Source organism: Dermochelys coriacea, chromosome 2, assembly GCF_009764565.3.
Source record: "Dermochelys coriacea isolate rDerCor1 chromosome 2, rDerCor1.pri.v4, whole genome shotgun sequence".
In the NCBI taxonomy this organism is placed as follows: Eukaryota; Metazoa; Chordata; order Testudines; family Dermochelyidae; genus Dermochelys; species Dermochelys coriacea.
The window spans coordinates 210,093,436-210,115,444 of record NC_050069.1 but is presented as its reverse complement, the minus strand read 5'-3'; the positions used below and the strand labels follow the sequence as shown (position 1 = coordinate 210,115,444).

Genomic DNA, 22,009 nt, shown 5'->3' with positions numbered 1-22,009 from the left:
GCTGAAGGTGCAGTCCATGCCATCCTGCAGATCATTAATGATGATATTGAACAAAACCAGCCCCAAGACCAACCCTTCGGGCACTCCACTTGATACTGGCTGCCAACTAGAATGGAGCCATTGATCGCTACCTGTTGAGCCTGACAATCTAGCCAGCTTTCTATCAACCTTTATAGTCCATTCATCCAGCCCATACTACTTTAAGTTGCTGGCAAGAATACTGTGGGAGACCGTGTCAAAAGCTTTGCTAAAGTCAAGGAATAACACGTCCACTGCTTTCCCCTCATCCACAGAGCCAGTTATCTCGTCATAGAAGGCAATTAGATTAGTCAGGCATGACTTGCCCTTTGTGAATCCACGCTGACTGTTCCTGATCACTTCTCCTCTAAGTTCTTCAGAATTGATTCCTTGAGGACATAACCATGTTTAAATTAAAAGGTTGTGACATAGTACTTAAAAGACAAGTCTTCCCTTCCCATGGCTGCATGCTGGGTGGAGCAATTTAGATAATTGATTTTAAAAAATCCTCTTGATTTATATCAGTTTGAGGCTTTCTAAAATTAATTGGAAAATTATTATTATTGCAACTTTAGATTAAAATTTAATATGAACTCAACTATATATGCTGTTTGTTCTAAATGGCACTCCTAGTAGGGTTTCTTATTTAAGTTTTACAAAACTGGTGTAGACCCCTCCCCCCCCAAAAAAGCTGAAACTAAAGGACCTGATCCTGCTAATAGTTAAGCAGGTATATAATTTACTTACAGATGTTCCTGTTGATGACATTTTAATGAACATAAGTATTTGCAGCATCCAGGGCTAAATTGCTTTTATTAAAAACTGTACTTAGCCTTTGACCCTTCAAAACAAAATTTCTGTGTTCACAATAAGCTTCTAAATAACTTTTCTTGGTTAACTCTTTAAATACACATACACCAAAGTTTTCAAAAATAGGCTAAAATTAGGTGCCAAAACATGGATTTAGAAGCCTGAGTGGGATTTTTAATGATTTATATGCACAAGTTCAGTTAACTGCTAACTGCAAACCCTAATCAAGGAGTGTAGCCTGGTATGAGTTTTTTTTCATCTTCATTGATTTGTGGAAGCTCAGTATATTGGAAGAGTGATATTGATTGCAAATATAGCACAGGGTATTTGCTTATCAATTGGTGTTTGCATTTGTGGTGTTCTGACAGTAAATGTTAATGGGGTCCTGGACTTGTTGTTTTTTTCAGCATCGATGAGCATTTTAAGTGTAATATTTCTTAGTGGGAGGAAAATCTCAATAAAATCTGAAATTCCGTTAGGAAACGGAAGAAGTACAAAGCATTCCCTTCAACAATTTAAAACTAAAAGGGGAAGAAAGTAAAGAACTAGCAATATTTAAATAAAAAAATTTAATTTTTTAAAATCATGATTTTCATCCACCGTGGTTGCACGACCATATATAGCCATTTTGTCTGTGCTGGGCACGGACGTGTCTGTATTTCATTTCTAGTTAAAAATTCCAATAATACTGTGTTTTAGTAATCTAGGCTAATGATTTAACCATTATTTGTGTCCTTTGTCCCCCCACCAAAAAATCAATAATGCAGGAAGAAAAGGAAGCATCTAAGGAAACTCTTAAATATTTGGGGGAAACTCTGCATACCTATATAGGAACTAAACTGAGAAGTCTGGCTGCCCAGGTTGAGGTACTGAAAGAAGTTAGGTATGTATACGGTTTTTAACTGTACCAAATTACCACTGCTGTATTTTTTCTTTTAAAATGAGTGCATGCTGATTGTTCCCTCATTCAGTTTTAATTTTTGTAGTCATCATTTTATTTTGCTATTTTCCTTTTAACAAAGCTAACATGAAAAGGCGTAGAGAAGTCTTTTGGACTTGCTACTACAATCCTTAACTGAAATCTGCAGCTTTTGTGTCCAGCTGTCAAGTTGGTAGACTAATTCCTGCCTTCCAATGTTAGTTGGATAGATCTGAAGATTTTAGTTAAGATCTTTGTATTTCTTTCTTACTATCCTAGCAAACAGCTTGAAATTCCTATTCAGTGTCCTCAGGCAGGTAGTTTCTGATTAAAGTTGTTAAAAAGTGTGAACACAGTGAAATACTTTCACTGCTGATCATTGGCTAGCCATTCAAATTACACACCCCCTATCTGGGATGGGCTTTTAGAGCGCATGCTGCTATTGTTGTTCAAACTAGCTAGATCAAAGCTAACTCAGGTATGGCTGTGTGTGCTGTGGTCACACCTTTGATTGCAATGTAGACATAAGTCTTTCCTGTGGTTCCCTCTCTGTGCTGCTTTGTTTTGTGTTGCCTTTTTGTTGTGTGTAGGTTGCAGAGTGAAACAAAATGAAGCAGTACAGGGCAGCTATGGAAAAGGGCTGTGTTGGGAGAAGTCTAGGATAGAAGTGACCATCAATTCTAGTGAGAAGGAAGTCGCTATAGTGTGTTTAAGAGATAAAATGGATGAGCTTCTCAAAGAGAGAGGTGCCTAGGGTAGAGAATAAATCTAAGAAAAATGAATAGACAAAATATAAAGGGAGGGAATGAGAAAGCTCAGAGCAAGAGAGAAAACGCAAGTGTAGCCTCTTATACTATTGAATATTCATATATACCTGTTACTTCCTGCAATATTGTGTTACTGGCTGGCAGATGTCATACCGTTTCATTATCTTCTTTTTTGAGATGGGAGTGGGTAAGAATACCTGCAGGGACAAGTGAAAGTTCTGCTGACTCACTGTTACTGGATATGAAATTCGATTAATGTGGCAGGATTTAAAAAACAATTATGTGCACCACTATTGAGTAATGTTGTTCTAATATTGTTTCAAGCTATGAAGAAAAGTGTTTTCCAGCTAAATATTCTTGTTTAATTCTTTCTCTTCTCACCACCCAGGCGTACAAATGTGAATGTTCATTTTGGAGATGACCTCTTCAGAGCTGTAAAGGAGGTTACTGAAAGGTGTCTGATTGCTCCGTCTTCCTTGGGAAAGTTGGAGAAGATTTGGGCAGAATATAACTTGGCTCAAGAGATGATTCAGTTGTGCAAAAATGTGGTGGGTTGGATGTTTTTTCCTCAGAGCGGTAATTTATAGGCTGTTGATATTTATTAGTCTTATAAAGTGAACTCTGGTATCACAAATAGAGAATGGAAAAATCTACCTTGCCTCAGGAAACTGCAGTATTTTCCAGGAATGATAAATTTGGATTGTTTGCTTCATTTTAAAGAAGATTAAACTTTTGACACTCCTGACTTAAATGAGGCTTTTGGAGCATTCAGAGCCATCAGGTGAGGGTTATTGGTATGCTCCTCGCTCAGAAGGCGAGGAGATGTGGTATGGGTTTTAACCAGGCTGCAGCTTTATTAGTCAAATTACATCCAACGTTCCCATTGGGGAACAGTCCAGTGCAGTGACTTGCACCCCATTGATCTTTTGCCTTTTGTTTGGGCTCCCACTACAGAGGGAGCCAATCATCAAACTAAGAAGTTCTCTGTGCGTCTCCACTTGCCCTCTCACATGTCCCCTTTGGTGGATGAGGTGAGAGGGGACCTTGGCAACCCCCTCTCCCCAGCCAACATTGCTTTCAAGCACATTGATGGGGCAGTCCCCCTGGGGTAGTATCCCAGCCCCTGGTTTGTACTTGCCCCCTGGGAGTTAGACACATGTCCCATCTCCTAAGGAGATGCCGTTGGGAGGCTGCTATGTTACCTTTTTGGATCTGGAGCCTAAATCAGCAAGTTCCTGCACTGGGTACCTGCCAAAAGTTGCAGCAAGTGAATGTGTCTCCAATAGATCTAAACTTTGCCCTCCGGGACAGGGAGAATCCCAGCCCTCTGGTTACCCAAAACTCAACCCCTAGATTTCATTGTGAGGAAGATGAGAAAACCTCACCAACCTTGGCCAGTTTGTGGTATATAGAAACATTCCTTCCCAGCTCCAAAGTGGTGACTACCACAGCAACCTAGATAAGGGAGGGAATGTTGGTTGACTGCTGGAAGCCGGCAAACAGAAGTGGCCTTGAGCATGGGGATCCTATCATGGCTGGAAATCTTGTGCCAAATCCCGTGAGACTTTAAGCCCACCCTGGAAGTTCTGAGGGGGCTGGCAGTCTTATGGGATCCACTCCCTGCTGTTTGCCCTCTCTTGTTGTGTTAGCCATCAAAACAAACCCCTTCCTAGGCTCAGGGCTCTTTTGTGTTGTAATAGGAAACTAGTTTCAACTTTAATGTTGGAGATTGTGTCTCTCTGTCACGCCCCACAAGTGATCTTTGAGACAGTATGCTAAATATAGGAGAGCTCTATGTTTCTTCTCTGTAGTAGGGAGAAAACAAAAGTGTTAATGATACAGATATGGGTGTGGTGGTCTAGTGTAGGAGAGAGCATGCCACCCAGCATAGCCATTGGCAGCCTCTTTACGTCAGTTAACTTGATTGGAGCCGGCCCGAGTCAGGGAAGGTTCTAGTTATGTGCTTTACTGGTGATTGATGGGCAGGGCAGGTCTCAGCCAGTGGGAAAGGGGGATCCCCTCTCCATGTCCCCCATGTATGGCTCCAGCATTGGGAGAAATCAAAGAGAGGAGTGGTTGAAACCAGTGTCCTGTGGGTCCTTGGGACCAGCAAGAGAAATCAATGGTGCGTTTTGGGGACAAAGATGAGGGGATTATACTTCCGCTAGCTGGTGGCTGCTTCTACCTCAGGTACTTCTCCAAAGCTACCCCGGAGAACCGGGGAAAGTAACCGTTATCCATACAGCATCCCTCTCCCTTCCAATGTGCGCGCACACATGCTGTTTTCCCTTGATTGCGCTCCCAAGTGGCGGCTTCTTTAGGCTTCCCTTACAGGCTTCCCTCTTTGGTGCTGGCTTTGGTGCTGGCTTGTGCTGCTGCATGTGCTGTAATGTTTACCTGCCTCATAATTCTGCTATAGAGGCTAAAATAATGTTTGCAAGGAGTCTTGAGTTTTTTTTTCTATGGAGGATGCTGTAATATAACTTTATCCATTGATCTCAAAGGACTTTGCAGAGCAAGGTAAGAGTATCGTAAGTGCAAAGTAACTTTTGTTGTTAATATATTTATCCCTTTCTGTATAACTTTTCTACCTGGGAGTGTCACTAAGACCGAGTTCAGTAGTTCTGCAGATAAAGTGGACCCTCAGGATTCATCATTGCTAGAAAAGATAATTTTATTTTATGAAATGTGAGACCAGTAGACAATGTGTCATGAATTTTCTCCTAAATTTAAGAAAAAATATTTGAAGTAAGTCTGTTTACTTCCCAAGCGCTGCAGAATTATACTGATGCATTAACTCATGAAATGGACTAGAAAATTACTGTAAATAGAAGAGAAACAAGTCCCTTTTCCTCACCATTCGTGAGCAATATTAAAACTAAACAATAGTAAAAAATAAACTTTTTAAATTTTCAGCTTTTAATGATCCAATAGGTTAATTGTAAACAACGTAGAGATTTGTTTTTAAAAATAGTATTTAACTTTGCTCTGCATGGGTAACACACATTACGAACACATACCTTAACAGTAAAACAAATGAGCTTGTTATAATTTGTTTACAGAGAGGTGGTCAGTAATGAAGAGAAATAGGTTGGTTGCCAGGGCTTTGATATTCAAAGTTGTTTAAGAGTAGCAGCAGAGAACAAAGAGAAAGGAGGAGCTTACAGGCCTAGAGCAGTCTTAAGGATTCATTTAAATGACTTGTCCTTGGGAACATCCTTCATCCCAGATGAAGCAACAGTAGTTGAAATTTTTTTGAGATACATGGGTTAATCAAATTTGAGCAGCAGAAGACAAATAAAACAAAGATCCAGGCTAAGAGTGAAACCAGCACTTGAGTGATCTGCAGAATTCATTTTAAGATCTCCCTCTCTCACCACCCCTGATTTGTTACAATTCATTTATGGAAAAATCACTTAGGGGAAAATAAGCTGAGCAAATGCTAGAAGTGACCTGATACGTGAAGAGGATCTCTCTAGTCTCAACATGTTCGTTCTCTGTGAGATAATTGGATAAGTTTGGAATCGTCTGCAACCAGCCTGTAGTTTTCTGTGAAGAGATTTTGTAATAGTCTGTTACAGCACACAGAATTGTTACATGATAAACATCATGAAGGGAAAATCTCTTCACATGGCAAATTTTTGTTAATCCCGATTTGTTCTAATTGGTGGGACATAGCATTGGGGTTCCACTCCCTGCTTGTTGTGGATGGCTAACAGTATGACAGATGCTACACACCAGTAGAAAAGTTTCTTTTTACAAAACTATACTTTGGGTCATGTTTGACCTGATGTGTCTCCAATTACATAGAATCTAGCTATCATTTTGTTTGGAATCTTGTTTGAGCGCTCTGACTGTGCAGTGAAGAGAACAAGAGTTGCTGCGGCAGGGTTACAAGTAGCATGAAGAGGAAAAGTTGATTAGACAGGTAATACTGCCAGGGGACAGGCAGGCCTGAGAGGAGCAGAGGACATACAAATGGGAAAGTGTGTTCAGGCTTAGAGCAGCCTGAAGAATTAATTTAGACACCAATTCCTCAGGTGAAGTGGCAGTAGCTAGAGGCAGAAAATTTTGCAGCTCCAGTGGGATTTGTAGCAAGTACCTCTGAAGTCTTTGGGAAGTGTAGAAGAAAAAATTTGAGTTGTAGTGACTCAATACCAAAACCACCTTTCTTAAATAAAAAAAATTTCTTGTTTTTAACAAAAGCTGTCCTGTTTTTAAAGGACATAGTGGTATTAAGACTTTTTCTAATGAATTACCTAAATTTAAAATCCAAGTGTAAGTGGAATAACACACTCCATAGAGTGTTAGTTAATAAGCACATCTATTGGGTTGATGAAAATACAAGGCATGCACCTCAAAGGTTGATTGTTATAGACATAGTCATCATTACATACATCTAAATAATGTTGCTCTAAATGTTGATTTTAATCTACAGTTGAACAGATCTCAAAGTTTGAGAAATATTTGTCTTCAAAATTCTCTGATGGTTTTAATTCCTTATGCAGTTTGAAATGAAGTACATAAAAACCCAGTGAGCCCAAATAGGCAATGGACATAAAATTTGTTGATTATGGCTACTTGCTCATTCTGTCCATTTAACTCATTAAAACAATTTTTATTAGCTCCTTCATGCTATGCACTAGCCTTAGGAACATTATTGATATTTCCTCAATTCTTCCTTCTCGACCCTCTCTTCTATGTTGGTACTTTATCGTGTCACATCTCTAATTAGTTTGTAAGATCTTTGAGGCAAGGATCTTTTCTTTTTTTTGGCAGGCACATAACATAGTAAATAACACATGAACAAGTAAACCCAATAATAAGTAAACCCAGGACTGGTTGCATGAGTTATATAATGCTAGATGCAGGGCGAATGATATAATATGATCTTAATTTTCAGCATCTTTACTTCCCCCAGTTTTCTTAGACTGGCTTAACTAGATACTTCCAATTTTTGTGTGTACAGCCTGCAATGGGTGGCTTTTGAGCCTGTATAGTAACTGTAAGGTAAAGCAGACCTGATATGGAATGAGATGTATCTAGGTGCAATTTGGCAAGTTCTTGACCCTGTTTTTTATCCAGACTGGGTTTATGTACACTGTGAAGATCTTCCCTTTCCTAGTGGGCCTTGAGAGTTATATCTCTGCCTTAGTGCTCCATGTGGAAAGTCTCTAATTTTGGTGTTTTTTGCCTCTGGCACAAGTGAACAGGCACAAGTGACCAATTAAATGGTAGACATTTTGGGGATACTAACACTGTTGATCTTGAGCCATTTGTTGGTTTCCCAGGCTTACTCAATATGTTGGGGGAGTGGATATAAACCCCCCTCTCCCCTCCGCACCATAGTAACATTTAACTTTTAAAAATAGGAGCTACACAAGAATGAGGATGGTAGTTAAATGGCATATTAAAAAGAACAATCACAAGGGTAACATGCCTGCAAGCAGCATGAGGACTACTTAAAAACACCATAATAGAGGCTCAGAGTAAATATACATCCCAACATCAAAAAAGACAGGAGAACCAAAAAGAATGGCTAACCAGTAGAGCGATGGAGGTTGTTAGAGACAAAAAAGGAATCCTTTAAAATTTGGAAGTCTAATTCTAATGAGGAAAATACAAAGGAAAATACAAATACAAACTCTGGTAAGCAAAACTTAAAAGTGTAATAAGGCAGGCCAAGAAACAATTTGAGAAGCAACTTGCTAAAGATGCAAAAACTAACAGTACATTTTGTTTTTAAGTACAGCAGACCCAGTAAGCCTGCCAAACAGGTAATGGGGCCATAAGACAACAAAGGTGTTAAAGGAGCACTCAGGAACATGAGGCCACTGCAGAGATGCTAAATGAATTTTTTTAATCCCTCTTCACTGCAGAAGATATGAGAGAGAGATCCACATCAGAGCTGTTCTTTTTGGGCAACAGTTCTGAAGTACTCTCCCAAATTAATGTGTCACTAGGAGAGATTTTGAAACAAATTGATTAACTTAATGGTAATAAGTCACCAGGACCGGAGGCATTCACTCAAGAGTTCTGAAGGAACTGTGTGCACATGAAATTGCAGAACTACTAACTCTAGTATGTAACCTATCACGAAAATCAGCTTATATACTAGATCAGTGCTTCTCAAGCTATCTGATGTGGGGGACCGGCAATTTTTTTTTCCAATGTGCGCGCAGACTGGCAGCCCCGACCGGCAGTGGTCCGTGGACCGGCAGTGGTCCGCAGACCATCACTTTTAGTAGCACTGTACTAGATGACTGGAAGGTAGCTAATGTAATGCCAATTTCTAAAAAGGGCTCTAGAGGAGGTCCTGGCAATTACAAGCCAGTGAACGTAATTTCAGTACTGGGCAAATTGGTAGAAACTATGATAAAGAACAGAATTAGCAGATACACAAACACAATTTGTTAGGGAAAAGTCATCATGGCTTTTGGAAAGGAAAGTCATGCCTCACTAGCCTCACCACGCTAGTGTGTATGTAGTTAGTGTATGTAGTTAATGAAAATAGATAGTTCTTGTTATTTGAGGGACCCCTTCACCCCAGGGGCCGGGCATATCCCAGTCTCCAGGCTTTAAACCTTGTGCCTCCTGTGGCAAACCTATTCCCATGAGTGACTCACATTCCAGCTGCTTGAAGTGCTTGGGGGAAACTCGTGTGAAGGACAAGTGCCGTCATGACTTCAGACTCTACACTTAAAAAGACAGAGACATTAGTCTGAAGACGATCCTCATGGAAGCCGCTCTTAGAGTTGAGCTGCTCCAATTCAGTGCCGAGCACTTTGGCATGGGTGCGAAGTGCCCCTTGTCACCGAGCTCTTTCCGGCACTGTTCAGTTGGGTACCAAGGAAGAAGCACACAAAGCAGCACACTGACAAGGCACTTGTCAGTGCAGAAGAAAGACAAGCAGGGAAAAAGCAGCACAATGAGACCTGTGTTGGGTCGCTCTTCCACTCCTGGGCCTACGATGGCACTCTCAACTCTGCCTAGAGTGTTGAGTCTGGTGCAGGATCCTCTACTGATACCTGGAAGCCACTGTGGCACCAGCGGTCTGATTGTTTCATTGATGCTGGAGGCTTTCCAAGTTGCGAGGGACCTACTTTCTCTTCCAGTCCCCCTGAACTCTGTTGGGACACCCTCCAGCTCTGATATCCAGAAGTAGGAAGGAACAAGGGGTGTTGGGCTCCTTCCTGGCACCCACTAGAAGCAAGCCGACCCTGATCCAGGGTCCCAACCATCTCCAGTCTGCCATCGGTCCACAGCACAGTGGCAGAATTTGTACCGCTCTGCCATGGTCTTGGAGAGAGGACTCTTCTTCTGAATTTGAAGGGGAACCGTATGTGCAACGTAAGGCTCAGCACCGGTATCCAGCCTATGCACCACCAGACTTCAATACCGGTCCCCCCTCCACCGGCAGTGGCCTTACTGGAACCCCTGGGGGTTTCCCCTCACATTATTCCTACTCGGTGGCTTCTGAGAAGTGAAGTAAGCTCCTGATCACTTAGCACCAGACCCCGACTCCAGTACTGATGTTCAGGAGATGGCTCAGGTGGACATCGTTGAGGCTGAGGAAGAAAAAGGAGCCTCTCCTCCTTTGCAAGCCACCTCATTTTCTCCAGGTGAGTTTGTCAGTGGGACCCAGTAGCCTGCTTCTGCAGGATGATTTCAGGGCCCACCAGGACCTTTTGAAGTGGGTAGCTATGAATTTGGGTCTGGAAATTAAGTAGCTTAAAGAGACATCACTCAGCCTTATTGATATCTTGGCTGCAGCAGCTCCCTCCAAGGTGGCCTTACCCATCAATGAGGCTGTGATGGGACTGGTCAAGGCTCTGTGGCAAATTCCTTCTTCTCTGCCTCCCAACCTCAGAGGGCAGAGAAGAAATATTATGCCCCAGTGAGTGGATTTGAATGTTTGTACTCTCATCCTTCCCCCCCCCCCCCCCCGCATGCCTGATTGTATTTGCAGCAAATGAAAAGGATAGGTAGGGCCAATCAAGCACTACCACTAAACAAAAAGACACCAAGAAACTGGACATTTTCAGGAGAAGGGTTTTTCGACAGGTAGCCTTCAACTATGTATCTCTAACCAGCAAGCTTTTCTGGGGAGATATAATCTGTGGGACTCCCTGGTGATATTTAAAGATTCTCTGCCTCAAGATTCAAGGAAGGAGTTCGCTGCCCTCTTGGAAGACAGTAAAAATGTGGCCAGGACTCTCTCCAGGTGGCTCTGGATGCAGGCGACTTGTCAACCAGGTCAATGGCCTCTGCTGTCACCAAGACCATAAGGTCTTGTTCATGACTGCAGTCCTCGGGGCTTCCTCATGAAGTCCAACAGCCCATCCAGGACCTCCCCTTCAAAAGCTCCTCTGTATTCTTGGGGCAGACGGACACAAGATTTCAGGGCCCGAAGGACTCAAGGGCCGCCCTATGATCCTTAAGCTTTATTCTCCATCAACTTCCAGGAAGCACTTCAGGTCCCAGCAGCCTCTTCATTTCTTGGTGCCTGCCAAAGAAAAGGGAGAGGTTAAAAGCGGTGCCAACCACTCCCATCCACCTCAACCTCACAACTGGGGGTCTAGGAGGTACTCTGGTGGGCCCACGCAGGCCTTTTGAAGGCGCACCTGGGGGCGATATACCAGTCACCATTTCAGATCCCTTCCCCATCCCTCTTCAGGGACCTTTCTTAGGAGGTGCAATCTTTCTTTCTTGTCCAGGAGGTGCAATCCCTCCTATGAATGGAGACTGTGGAGGAGGTTCCACAAGAGGAAAGGGGTTTTACTTCCAATATTTACTAATCCCAAAGGCCAAAGGGGGCCTCTGTCCTATTCTGGACCTGCGTTTCCTCAAGAAATATCTCAAGAAACTGAGATTCCACGTAGTCTCTCTGACCTCCATCATTCCCTCCCTGGATCCAGGAGACTGGTATACTTCCCTCGACTTAAAGGACGCATGCTTTTACATTTCTCTCTTCTGTAGCCACAGAAGATTTCACAGGTTTGTTGTGGGTTAGTGGCACTATCAATTCACTGCTCTTCCCTTTGGCCTATTGGTGGCCTCCCAGGTCCTCACGAAGTGTAAGACAGTGGTAGTAGCAGCCTTCCTCAAACGGTGAGGCATCCAGGTCTGCTCGTACCTTGAGGCTCGATGACTGGCTGATCAAGTGTTGGTCACAGACTCGCATTCGGAACAGCATCAACACGGTCCAAGCAACCTTCCGAGTGCTGGGCCTGCTGATGAACTAACAAAAGTCAACTCTTGTTCTGGCTCAGAGAATAGATATTATTAGGATGGTTTGATGGGTTGGATCACAGAAACCTCCTGGGAGCTGCCACCTGATGTTCCAAGACTACTTCTGCCCCTGCTTTTCTGCCCAGACAGCTTAGGACTTCAGTGCCCTGCCTGGTTCAAACCCAGACCCTAGTCTGAGCCATGTCCCCTAACAGCTGTAGGTTTAACTGAAAGCGGCTTGCAGAAGTGTGCCTGTCTTTAACATTCAGATGTTCAACTCCCAATGGGGTCCAAACCCTAAATAAATCTATTTTACCCTGTATAAAGCTTATACAGGGTAAACTCATAAATTGTTTGCCTTCTATAACACTGGTGGAGAGAGATGCACAGCTGTTCCCCCCACCCCAAGTATTAATACATACTCTGGGTTAATTTATAAGTAGAAAGTGATTTTATTAAATATAGAAAGTAGGATTTAAGAGGTTCCAAGTAGTAACAGACAGAAAAAGGTGAATTACCAAGCAAAATAAAATAAAACATGCCAGTCTAAGTCTAGTACAGTAATAAAAACTGAATACAGATAAAATCTCACCCTTAGATATGTTTCAATAAGTTTCTTTCACAGACTGGAGCTGGACACCTTCCTAATCTGGGCACAATCTTTCCCCCTGGTACAGCCCTAGTTCCAGCTCAGGTGGTAGCTAGGGAATTCCTCATGATGGCTGCCCACCTTATTCTGTTCCACCCACTTATATATCTTTTGCATAAGGCGGGAATCCTTTGTCCCTCTGGGTTCCCACCCCTCCTTCTCAGTGGAAAAGCAGCAGGTTAAAGATGGATTCCAGTTCAGGTGACATGATGACATTCGCTGTGAGACCCCCTAGCCTTCATTCCTCCCAGCCTGACTCACGGGAAGGCCTGCCTGCAAACAGAGCCATCCACAGTCAATTGTCCTGGTTGATGGGAGCCATCAAGATTCCAAAACAACAATATTGGCCCACACTTTGCATAACTACAATAGGCCCTCAGAGTTATATTTCATATTTCTAGTTTCAGATACAAGAGTGATACATTTATACAAATAAGATGACCACACTCAGTAGGTTATAAGCTTTGTAATGATACCTTACAAGAGACCTTTGCATGAAGCATATTTTAGTTGCATTATATTCACACACTCTCTCTCTCTCTCTCTCTCTCTCTATATATATATATAGTGCGTCACAGTGGTGCTTGACTCGACCCAAGCCAGGGCCTTCCTGCCAGAGGCCTGATTCCGGACGATGTTGGACCTGATATCCGATGCAATGGTCCATCTAATTAAGACAGCTCAGGTTTGCCTCAAGCTACTGGGGTACATGGCGGCATGTACTTACGTGGTTCAACATGGAAGACTGTGCCTCAGGCCTCTCCAGATGTTGCTAGCATCAGTATATTCCTTGAGCAGATATCACTTGGACTCTGTGCTCATGGTTCCTCCCCTAGTCCTCGCTTCCCTGGAATGGTGGAAAGACCCAAGATTAGTAATGATGGGGGGTGCCCTTTGTTACCCCTTGACCATCGGTAGCTTTAATCTCTGATGCTTAGCTTGTCAAGTGTTCCTTCCCCAGATCTCAGGCGAGGCAGTACAAATCCTGATAGACAGTACCGCGGCCATTTCTATATCAATAAGGAGGGAGGTGCCCAGTCTTCAGCCCTATGTCAGGAGGCCATCTATGGGACTTCTGCACAAAGCACTCCATTCATCTCAAGGTGTCACATCTCCCGGGAGCCCAGAATGTAGAGGCAGATCACCTCAGCAGATCCTTTTCCTCTTGACATGAGTGGTCCCTTCATCTGGAGGTCACCAAGTTCATTTTCTGTGGGGGACCTGTGTGCTACCAGAGAGAATAGGAAATGCCATCAGTTTTGCTTGGTACATGGGCACAGCCCATGCTCCCCCTGACGCTTTCCTGCTCCCATGGAAGCAGATCTCCTATTGTACATCTTTCCTCCAATCCTTTGGGTCCACAAAGTCCTCCTAAAAGTCAAACGAGACAAGGCAAGAGTTACTCTGATGGTCCCGGCGTGGCAATGCCAACACTAGTTAGACACATTCTTGGACCTGTCAGTAGCAGCTCTACTCTATCCAGGGCTGGCTCCAGGCACCAGCGCAGCAAGCAGGTGCTTGGGGTAGCCAACGGAAAGGGGCGGCACATCTGACTCTTCGGCGGCAATTTGGCGGCGGGTCCCTCGGTCCCACTCGGAGAAGCAGCAGTGGTAGAGCTGCCGCCGAAGTGCTGCTGATCGTGGGTTTTTTGTTTGTTTGTTTGTTTTTTGGCGCTTGGGGCGGCAGAAACGCTGGAGCCGGTCCTGACTCTATCTCCCATTCTGTCCAAACCTAGTCTCAAAGACTACAGCCGGTTGCTTCACCCAAACCTTGCCTTCTTGCACCTAATTGTATGGATGGATGCTGCATGGCTGAACCCAGAAGAACAGACTTACTTGGAACAGGTCCAGCAGATCTTGCTAGGTAGTAGAAAGCTGTCCACAAGGGCTTCCTACCTGACTAATTGGAAACTCTTCTTGACATGGGCGTCTCTCAAGCTGTCTCTCTGTCTCAGTCTTTCCTTCAGTCTGTTGGACTATTTGCTCCTCTTAAGATGCGAGGGCCAAGCCCTCCTACTTATCAAAGTGCACTTAGCAGCCATCTCAGCCTTCCACCCACTGGTGAACAGTAGATTACTGTTCTCCCATGAGATGACAGTGTGGTTTCTCCAGGGACTGGAGAGGCTCTCTTTTCTCAGATCCATGAGCCAATATCCCCCCCGGGACTTAAACCTGGTTTTGTTGAGACTCATGGGTCCCTCCTTTGAGCTGCTAGCATCATGTCCCCTGCTGGTTCTCTCTTGGAAGGTCACGTTGGTGGCGATCACCTCGGCCAGAAGTGTCTCTGAAATCAAGGCCCTGACATCAGAACTGCCTTACACAATATTCTTCAAGGACAAGGTCCAACTGTGCCCCCACTTGGCCTTCTTGAGAAACGTGGTGTCACTATTCCATAACAGTCTGGCCATTTTTCTACCAGTCTTCTTCCTGAAGCCTCACAAGAACTCTGAGGAACAACAACGTCACTCACTAGACGTTAGGCGTGCCCTCACCTTTTATATTGAGAGGACTAAACCCTTCTGCAAATCAACACAGCTCTTAGTCGCCATAGCGAAAAGGATGAGGGGGTTCCATGTGATCTTGTCCTGAATAACTGCAGGTGTTTGGGCCTGCTACATGCAAGCGAATGTCCCGCCTCCATCCATCTTAAACACTCACTCCACAAGAGCCCAGGCTTCGTCAATGGCGTTCCTCGCACAGGTCCCAATCCAGGACATCTGCAGGGCCACAACTTGGTCATCTGTGCATACCTTCGCATTTCATTATGCCATCACCCAGCAGGCCCAGAATGATGCCAGTTTTGGGAGAGCAGTGTTGCTATCAGCATGTCCATGAACTCTGAGCCCACCTTCTGGGGTACTGTTTGAGAGTCATCTAACATGGAATGAACATGAGCAAGCACTTGAAGAAGAAAACATGGTTACTTACCTTTTTGTAACTGATGTTCTTCAAGATGTGTTGCTCATGTCCATACCACAACCAACCCTCCTACTCTTATGTCGGAGTTAACGGCAAGAAGGAACTGAGAAGGTGAGTGGCTGGCAGCACCCTTTATACTGACGCATGCTCATGTGGCTCCAGAGGGCACTAGAGCTGGCGTGATGGATACCACTGAGGGAAAACTCTCTGGCAATAGTGCATGTGGCATGCACACACCGGACATGGGCAACACATCTTGAAGAACAACAGTTGTGGAAAGGTTAGTAACCGTTTTTTTCTTCTCACTCTACTAGAAAGGTAGGTCAGAGAAAACCGAGGTAAAACTGTGGAATTGCAATATTCTATGTTCCACAGTCACAAGACAGTTTCTAAATATTCCTATGTTGTAAATTTTTTGGAGCAAGGACTGACATAGTAAATGTGTGTACTACGTCTAGTCAAATGGAACCCTTAATCATTGAAAGGGATCTCTCAGTACCACTGTAATATAAATAATCCAAAAGAAAACTTGTACATGTTAGATGTTTGCAATAGCAATCAAAATCCACCAGGTATGAACTCAATCATACGGAAATCAACCACTTCATTTGTACTCTACTAGCTTGTATTGTAGGCATGCTTAGGTGTGATGGATACAGCATTTCCAGCGGTGGATATAACAGGAATGCTGATCCCCTGGAATAGTGTCTAAAGCCTGTAATTTCATGTGTCACTCATTCCTGTTCTAATGTGATGCATTGTAACCTAATTAGTTAAGCTTACCTTTTATAAACAGGAAGCAATTTTACTTCATAAGGAATCTGAAGGAAAATATCTTGATATCATTTCTTGTTATGTTGTGCTTGCAAGGAGTTTAGATGTGATCTCTGACTGCTGTTTCTTCTACATAGAATGAAAGTGATGTCTTAATTCTCAAGAGAAATGAAGTGCAACAGAATTTGTACTCTGCAGTGGAAGAATTCATTCTGGAAGTAGATGAACTACCTCTCTCTGAGCGTTCAACTATTTTGGAGGTTGGAAAGAAACTTCTTACTACTATTATTAAACACCTCTAATCTGCTCTTCAATTTTTTTGAAGTTCAGCGTGTTAGAATTGGAGGTTTCAACAGCAATAAATTGAGCTTAGTGTGTTACATGGCTAGGCAGAACAACTTTTTCTACACCTTTCTGCCAAATTATTTCTATAGTTTGATTTACTCAGTAAGCACAGCAACTTGCAATACACTTTTTAAAAGTTCTAGTCATTTTTGTTCAAAATATGTAATTAGTCATATACTTTTATAGTGTATATGCTGAGGTTCCCTGTAGTGTTGTTTTTTTTTCCCATATGGAAAATGGGGAAGGTAGTGAGAAATTACTTAAAATATACAGACACATTTTAAAATATTCAAAAACAGTTCAGCACTGAAAAATGGTATCAAGCCTGTATTCCTGTTTGTGGAGTTCTTTCATTTGAAGACAAAAGAATGTGAAAACTAAGAATTGCTATAATCCAAAATCATTAAACACTTTTCATCTCTGTATTAAGCCTCAGCCTTTAACAGTTTACTGTTCTGACCCTTAAACCATTAGGAAATGACCTATTGCTGATTGATTGTAAGCAGTGTGTCCCTGTAACCCTAGGAACTCTTCATTTGGTGTTGAAAAGGGTTTACATGCTTTGGTGTTGAAAAGGGTTTAAGCAGAGCAAACCAGTATTCAGCACATTCACAGAAACGCAGCGAAACTTGGTTTCAGTCATGCTGTCTCACTCACGCTTTCTGTAACAATTTTGTCTGATCTCTGTTAGCAGCTAGAATGTTCTCAACACCATTTGAAGGCTGTTCTTGAGAAAGTGGTTAGCAATGGGTTGTCTTTTCTGGGGCAGACAAACCCTAATGTGTGTGCCGCTTTTCACATCACGTGTGAATGAATGTCAATCAAGAAGAAATAAGTTGTGATAATCAAGCTCAGTTCCCCTGTAACACATGATGGCTTCGAAACCTGGCCTGTGAAAGTGAGTGCTAGTATTGTACATTAGCTCATGGTCACCTAGGGCATGTCTGCAATACTTTTTTTTTTTCTCTATTTTTTCCTTTTTTACTCTGTTGTGATACACACACTTGAAAATGTGACTAAGTTTTACGTTTGCAAAAAATCCTTTTATAACCAAAATTTCAGTATGTTTGAGGGATTTTTAATGAAGAAGCTTTATTGTAGTGAATAACGACAAGCAAATATACATTCTTCTTCATTAAGCTGTACCACTCAAGATCATAGTAACAATGAGTCATCTGAGTACATGCAAACAAATGAGAACCCAAACATCAGCCAACCTGTTCAAGTCTGGCACGGATCTGATTAATGTGTCAATAAAAATTAGCATTATTGAAAACATTTGAATTGGAAGTGTTTTTAAATAGCGCATTCAGAAGTACAGTTAGATTATATCTAAAAATACTTGTTTTTCTGATTCTGCTGCTCTACTGGAGAACTGGATGTTTTTAATTCACGAGAAAATGAAGTCGTATAAATAGATTATCAGGTCTGGCGTCATTGGAAAGAATGAAATGTCTTGATCTAATAGTTTCAAATTAGAATAAAACTGATTTTTTTCCTAGCTGCATTACAAGATTGTGCTTCTTTAGCTCCACTAGGTGGTAGTCTTTAAACATTTTTTAGATGCTGCACCAGAATAGAATTGCAGCAAGATTTTTTCAGATAATAGTGTCTTGAATGTTGAGTGCATTCAGACCTTCTCCTATTAGTTGTGTTCAACAAAATAAGCTTTTTTCTTATTCTTTAAGATAACTCTGCTGACAGAGTCAACTCGTATTTGAAAATGGAGGGCGAAAGACTAAAATAATACTTCCAAATGCTAACACTGCCTTGGTTATAGACTAGTCTAAAATATAGTAGCTTGGGTTTTCAGTTACTGTGTTTACTCAGTAAGAGCAATTATGAAGAAATAGGATTCAATTTACAGGATTTTAACAGGAAAGTTTTCCTTGATAGCCTGATTCCTCATACAGATTATTTCTTCTAACTAGTTTTTCAATGTGACTAGTTCCAGACGTATTTATTACAGGTTTGGGAATAATATTGCAATGAAACTATTTCAGTTCAGAAGGTATGTTGTTACACAGACCTGTTTTCAGGTGCTAAGTAGCGCTCTGAAATTAATTTTCTTTTCCAGATGAAATGTCTGTTTTGTTTCTGTCTGCTCTCAACCCAGAGGTTTCTTCTCCAATCTCTTCACCAGCCCCCATGCACAAAATAAATTGTGGTAAATTCTTGTCCAGCTGTTCTTGAGAAAGTGTAAGAAAGTTTTCATCAGGCAGAAATTCTTCAGATGACTTTTGTGTATTCAGATAATTCAAATGGCTGCTATAAACTTGTCATAGATCTACCCCTTAGTTAAGAAAAGCATATTTTGCATATTTGAAGAGGTTTAGAATGAAGTAGTAGAAAACCATCTATTATGCTTGCATGAATCTTATTCACTACTATCACAGTGGTCAGGCACACTTTTAAATAACAAAATAAATTCAGTGTCCCAAACTGTAGCAGTGTTGCATGTTTTAATGTTGGGAAGTTTATTTACAGTCCCTACCACAACTAGAAATCTGCTATGCTGCACATTTACAGTATAAGATCTAATTGTAAAAATATAATCCTATACAATGCTAGGTACATGTAATGAGGCTATTCTAGTTGTTGGAATAAGTATTTTCTGTCTCTTGTATATCTAAATTCTCAGCCATCCTGTGCATAATTTTTTTTTTTGAATTACAGTACTATATGTTGTATCTTGTGCATTCAACAAAGATTTACATCTGGTACATTAACCTTGTAAGTTATGTTGTAGTAATGTTAGTATATATTATTGTTTCCAAAAATCATTGGGGAAATGGACATGATCAACCAATCAGAATTGTGTGATCTACACCTGCAAGAAGGTAAGGAGTCAAAAAAGACTGTTATTCAGGGAAGGGTACCCAACTAGTCTCCTTCCTCTTCAGTCTTTTTTTTTTACCTCCTGAATGTATAGGTGATGCTTCAACCTTCTGATCTATGAAGGACAGTTAAGAGACAACTATTTTATGAAAGATGATTGGAGGGGATAGTTTGCCTATAGCTAAATCCAGGTCTGAGGCACTGGCTGAGACTCCCCCTAGGAATAATCTTCTTCCCATGCTGCTGCCTCTTTCCATTCACCAGTGGCATGGAATACCTCTGCTGTGTTTGGGTAAGGCCTCTAATGTTGCCATCCCGTGTGTGTGTGGGGCAGGGAGGGGGAGGAAGCCCAGGCTTCGCCTCTGCCTGTCCTCAGCTATCAATGGTGCGATGGGAGAACTTTAGCTATAGGCTCCTCTGTTCTCTATAGCTTCTGGTGATCTTGGGCTCCTTTCCACCCCCACCTCATGTAGCAGCTTATTCCTAAGAGGGAGGTCTGGATCAGGTACATAATGCCTCTACCCTGGTTTCTCTCTAGCCTGCTCTGTCAGCAGCGAGGGTAGGGGTACCAAACTTTTCCTGTCACACTCTCCTCTTACCAGTAATGGAATCTGGCTGCATCCCCCCTCCATTACTGCACAGTTGGCTCAGCAGAGGAATTTGGGTGAAACTGGGCCTGGGGGAGCAACTGGGGCTAGAGGTGGAGCTAGCCTGGGGGTGGAGAGGGAATGAGGGCAGAACTGTGGCTGGGAGCAGAGTGGAGCTGTGGCTGGGGGTGGAGCTGGTCTGGGCACCTTGGCCTTGAAAGTTCCTCCATGCCTCCTAAGGGGGCATGGCACACAGTTTGGTGACCACTGAGCTAGGGGAACCTCTTAGTGGCTTCTGCCACTTGGAAACGTATAATGGCAGGCAGCTGCCTAAGTTCTCTGCTACAGCAGGAAGCCTTATATAGGTTGCCCTTCCCTGTGGTTCCTGTTGTGCCATTGGGCTCTTTGTTGTGATAGCCTTCGGTTCTGCCAAGGGTACCCGACCCCTTTATTGAGCAGGTGCAGAGCCAGCCTCTTCTGGCTTCATACAGATCCATGCATTTCTTCATCCACAGTGGGTTCTTTGCCTGCTTTCTCCATTGTTTGCATCCACGGCAATGTGGGGGGAGGTTGGTATGACTGTAGTCGGTTTATATTGTATGGGACGGATCATCAGTCAGCCAAGGGAATCTCCTTCAGCATACAACAACTTTCTGAGTTCAGTGCTTCATCTCTCTTTCCTCAGTCCCAGTTTTAAGATTCCTATCTGTGCTCCCTCATCAGTTTCCCCTTTCCTGCCCTCTTGATGCTCCAGTCCCTCTTGCTCCCTGATTCTTGTATAGAGACCCTGTTGGCCTGCCTCTTTGAATCCTAGAAGAGGACAGCTTGCTGAAGAGAGTTGGGGTGGTAGTGTGAAGTACTATGCCTCAGATCAAGCAGAAGCTCTTATTGCTAGGATATTAGCATCTTTGGAGGAAAACAGCCATCTCTAAGAGATGCTGTACAGTTCCCCATAGTGTTCCCCTTTTGCAAGGTTGTCACTGTTGGTGCGTCTTACTTCTCCCCAAGTGGCCAATAAGTGTTTCTCTGACCTTAAGGTCAAAGTAGTGGGAGTCACCTCTAAATCTGCTCTGCCTACTTTCTAACCACACCGGTGATGCTATTCATCCATAGAGAATCTGGGCCAGATTTGCAGTTGCTCTCCTTGCTGTCCTGGTTGCCATCATTTAGCATTGATCACTCGAGTGCTGCAGTCTGGTCTCAGCAACTGGGTCACAGAGCTGACTGTCAGGGCCACAAAAGTGATCAAGTGGTCATTGGAAGACTCCAGGCAAGTGACATAATTCTTGTGTAATGTCATTTTTGGTAGTGCCCACTTGGCCGTCAGCTCTGATGGTGTCTCCAAGCTTAGCTGCAGGCAAGTTTAGCTCTGGGACTAGAAGGATGACCTACCTGCAGAAATGAAGCTTGCTGCCAGATTCTTTTTAAAAGAGCTGAACTCTTTGGAGAAGGCCTTGGTAAAATAACCTGAGCATTTTGAGGCCTAAGAAAACCCATTGTCTCAGTTTCCAAAACACCCTGCATCAAGCAAGCCGTTCTGCCTCATTCTCTCATGGTTATATTATGTCCTTTTGATGCAGGGAACAATCTAGACAAGTAAAATCAGCAGTTCATCACCTTTAGAGCTCATGGTAGGAGCTCGCAAGCTGATGGGAAGGTGTTAGCACAAAAAATACTGTCAGCCATTCAAATCCCCTTTTTTGTGGAGAACTTTATCTTTTGGTCACAGAAAATCAAATGCCATCATCAAAAAGCACAAATATTCCCCAGCATGGAACTTCTTATCTAGGTGCACAACCCTAGGTTCAGAAAATAGATTTTTGCCAGGATGTATTAGCAGAGAATTGACCTAGCATTTTCTTCAATTTATTTGGCAGATCTTTTTTCTTTAAAAGTGTGGGTTTGCTCCCTAAGCTTTGGCCTGAAAACCACCTCTTTCATGCTGACTTAGTTTCCCCCCCCCCAAGTTCCATATATGGAGGGAAACGCCACGTTTCAAATATTTATGTTGTATTTAGATTGAACTAGAAGTTTCAGGATTGGAAAAGCCCTGTTTATTAGGGTCTTGAAAATGCACAGGGGTAGGTGCTTCAGATACTGCAGTTTCTGTGTGGGATTGTTCTCTTAGATTATGACCAAAAGAGCTCAGGAGA

General features: G+C 42.7%; 1 protein-coding gene across 13 annotated transcripts in view; it reads left to right on the top strand.

Moving 5' to 3' along the window:
* STK31 (serine/threonine kinase 31) overlaps nt 1-22,009 on the top strand; it is an 82,889-nt gene that overhangs the window by 15,650 nt on the left and 45,230 nt on the right. For all 13 annotated transcript variants that reach the window (XM_043509173.1, XM_043509171.1, XM_038391325.2 and 10 more), the window contains 3 exons: nt 1,596-1,711; nt 2,903-3,062; nt 16,224-16,346. In XM_043509173.1, coding sequence (XP_043365108.1) covers nt 1,596-1,711; nt 2,903-3,062; nt 16,224-16,346 — 399 coding nt within the window. The remainder of the gene's footprint in view (nt 1-1,595; nt 1,712-2,902; nt 3,063-16,223; nt 16,347-22,009) is intronic.